A 2,021-nucleotide genomic window follows, 5' to 3' on the forward strand; every position below is an offset into this window, starting at 1 on the left:
ATGACCTTCCTCCATCCAGTGGCTGACCTCTCCATGTCACACCTCACTTTAGGCACAGCCTCCATGCAGGGAGCCAACTTTTCATCAGTGACTGAATTCATCTTCATTGGCTTCTCCACCTTCCCTCATCTTCAGCTGATGTTCTTCCTGCTATTCCTGCTGATGTACCTGTTCACGCTGCTGGGGAACCTGCTCATCACGACCACCATCTGGAGGGAGCGCAGCCTCCACACACCCATGTACCTCTTCCTGTGTGCCCTCTCCATCTCTGAGGTCCTCTACACCTTTGCCGTCATCCCACGCATGCTGGCCGACCTGCTCTCCACCCACCACTCCATTGCTTTGACAGCCTGTGCCAGCCAGATGTTCTTCTCCTTCACATTTGGCTTCACCCACTCCTTCCTGCTCACTGTCATGGGCTATGACCGTTATGTGGCCATCTGCCACCCCCTGCGTTACAAAGTGCTAATGAGCCCCCATGGCTGTGCCTGCCTGGTGGCTTGGTCTTGGGCTGGAGGCTCAGTCATGGGGATGGTGGTGACATCAGCCATTTTCCACCTCACTTTTTGTGGCTCTAATGTGATCCATCATTTTGTCTGCCATGTGTCTCCTCTCCTTAAGTTGGCCTGTGGGGACAATGTCTCCACTGTGGCCACAGCCATGGGCCTGGTATGTATCTCAGCCCTCCTGGGCTGCTGCCTCCTCATCCTTCTCTCCTATGCCTTCATCGTGGCTGCCATCCTAAGGATCCCCTCAGCTGAGGGCCGGCACAAGTCCTTCTCAACATGTGTGTCCCACCTCACTGTGGTGGTTGTGCACTACGGTTTTGCCTCTGTCATCTACCTCAAGCCCAAGGGTCCTCAGTCTCTGGAAGGAGACACGCTGATGGGCATCACCTACACAGTGCTCACTCCCTTCCTCAGCCCCATCATCTTCAGCCTCAGGAACAAGGAGCTGAAGAACACCATGAAAAAGACCTTCCTCAGTAAGCTCTACCCAGAAAAAATTTGATTGCCTGGGAGCAATTTCTTGGCGATAACTACATTCATTTACCAGATGCTTTCATTAAAGATGACACCCTTTAAGCATTTTATAACCCATATTTTACTGATACTTCATGGTTAATATGGACCCTTGCAGGCAATGTTCAAATGTTTGCAAAATGGTTAAACAGCACCATGAATGTATTCAGGGTGGAAAGATATATGAGATGATAACACAGAGAAAGTCTGATTCATTGATTCCTATCTTTTACAGGACACACTGTCAGATAGCATTAAACCTGGAATCTGTTCTTTGCCAGAAACCAGGGTGGTGTAGTTACCCCCATCACCATAAACCCATATGGCAAAGAGAAGTGGAAGTCAGATGGCTTCCATTCTCCTCTAGATTGCAATGGGTAGGTATAATACAAGTTTTGTAAGGCTACAAAAGACTAAGGATTACAGCAGAGGAGAGAAAATCACACTAATCTCAGCATTGTACAGATCTGTGCAATAGCTGTAAGAAACAGTAATAAGCAGACTCAGAAAAAGTCAAGGAAACCTCCACATTTCAAGAGTGAATCTTGAGAAGATGCAGAGAGACAGAGATGTCAGTTCAAGGAATGAAGTCCCACCATGAGAAATTCCCTGCTATGTTAGAGAGTGACATGACATATGGGCTGGTGGGGCAGTTTGTTGAACCACAGTAATGAGTGCAGAGCCCAGGATGAAGGTGTATCCCGTGATCACTCTGGCTTAATGATCCCTCATAGGCATGAGGGGGGAATTAAGATTGGCTACACTTTGTGAGACTTATAATTTGTTGAAAATGTGTATATTCAAGAAAATGACAGCTATTGTATGATATCATTCATCTGTGGAATCTAAAAAAGGTTAACTAGTAAAAACAAAAAATAGAATAGTAATCCCCAGGGACTGGGGAATGAGGGAATTGGGGGTGGGTTGTTTAAGGGCACAGATTTGCAACTGAGACAGCCTAGAACCTGGGACCTGGGACTTTTTGCTGGAGTGCTTACA

At 47.3% G+C, this 2,021-nt stretch overlaps 1 protein-coding gene across 1 annotated transcript; it reads left to right on the forward strand.

Moving 5' to 3' along the window:
• LOC110259754 (olfactory receptor 10H1-like) lies at positions 1–1,188 on the forward strand. Its single transcript, XM_021085496.2, has one exon. The coding sequence runs from the start codon at positions 1–3 to the stop codon at positions 1,009–1,011; it is 1,011 nt and encodes a 336-aa protein (XP_020941155.2). The 3' UTR covers positions 1,012–1,188.
• The last annotated feature ends 833 nt before the right edge of the window (positions 1,189–2,021 follow it).

This window comes from Sus scrofa, chromosome 2 (assembly GCF_054392235.1).
Source record: "Sus scrofa isolate SSC_HxYL_T2T_F1_AM1 chromosome 2, Sscrofa_HxYL_maternal_Yorkshire_Landrace_v2.0, whole genome shotgun sequence".
Lineage (NCBI taxonomy): Eukaryota > Metazoa > Chordata > Mammalia > Artiodactyla > Suidae > Sus > Sus scrofa.

What these genes read in the sequence shown, in the direction of transcription:
- LOC110259754 (XM_021085496.2), top strand. Translation starts at nt 1, where the DNA reads ATGACCTTCCTCCATCCAGTGGCTGACCTCTCCATGTCACACCTCACT.